Raw genomic sequence first — 462 nt, 5'->3', positions numbered from 1 at the left:
TGATTGCATCTTTTACTAGGTACAGTCCCCTCCACTTCCAATCTCAGCATTCAACCCTTAACGGGCAGTTCTGACTCTTGTATACAAAAAACATCTCAATACATATAGGGGTACTTGGTTCCAGTGTAAGAATCGAAAAAGGTGGTTTAATACATCCCCACCCAAAGAAAATTTTAAAAGAATTCAAGCTGAGAATCAAATACTAACTGCTGCTTTAACAACTGCCATTAAAATATCATCTGGAAGGCAGCATGTTTGATGAGCAACTTTGCTTATATGGTAGGCAGCAAAGACTAGTTCATATAAATTTCCTTGACTGATCTTTTCCTCATCTCCAGCAAACACCTGCAAATGAGAAGTTTTTACTTTACACATTTTCTATGGAGCTTTGACAGTAAGGTCAAGAAGTCATATCATCATGTCATTTATCATATAATAGAGTCTTAATTTTCTTTATAATGT

General features: G+C 35.5%; 1 protein-coding gene across 1 annotated transcript in view; it reads right to left on the bottom strand.

Moving 5' to 3' along the window:
• LOC119591439 overlaps positions 1 to 462 on the bottom strand; it is an 8,612-nt gene that overhangs the window by 3,372 nt on the left and 4,778 nt on the right. The window contains exon 4 of the mRNA XM_037940179.1: positions 208 to 345. Within this exon, the coding sequence (XP_037796107.1) occupies positions 208 to 345 (138 nt within the window). The remainder of the gene's footprint in view (positions 1 to 207; positions 346 to 462) is intronic.

Source organism: Penaeus monodon, chromosome 28 (genome assembly GCF_015228065.2).
Source record: "Penaeus monodon isolate SGIC_2016 chromosome 28, NSTDA_Pmon_1, whole genome shotgun sequence".
Classification (NCBI taxonomy): domain Eukaryota; kingdom Metazoa; phylum Arthropoda; class Malacostraca; order Decapoda; family Penaeidae; genus Penaeus; species Penaeus monodon.
This window is presented reverse-complemented; position numbering and strand designations above follow the sequence as displayed.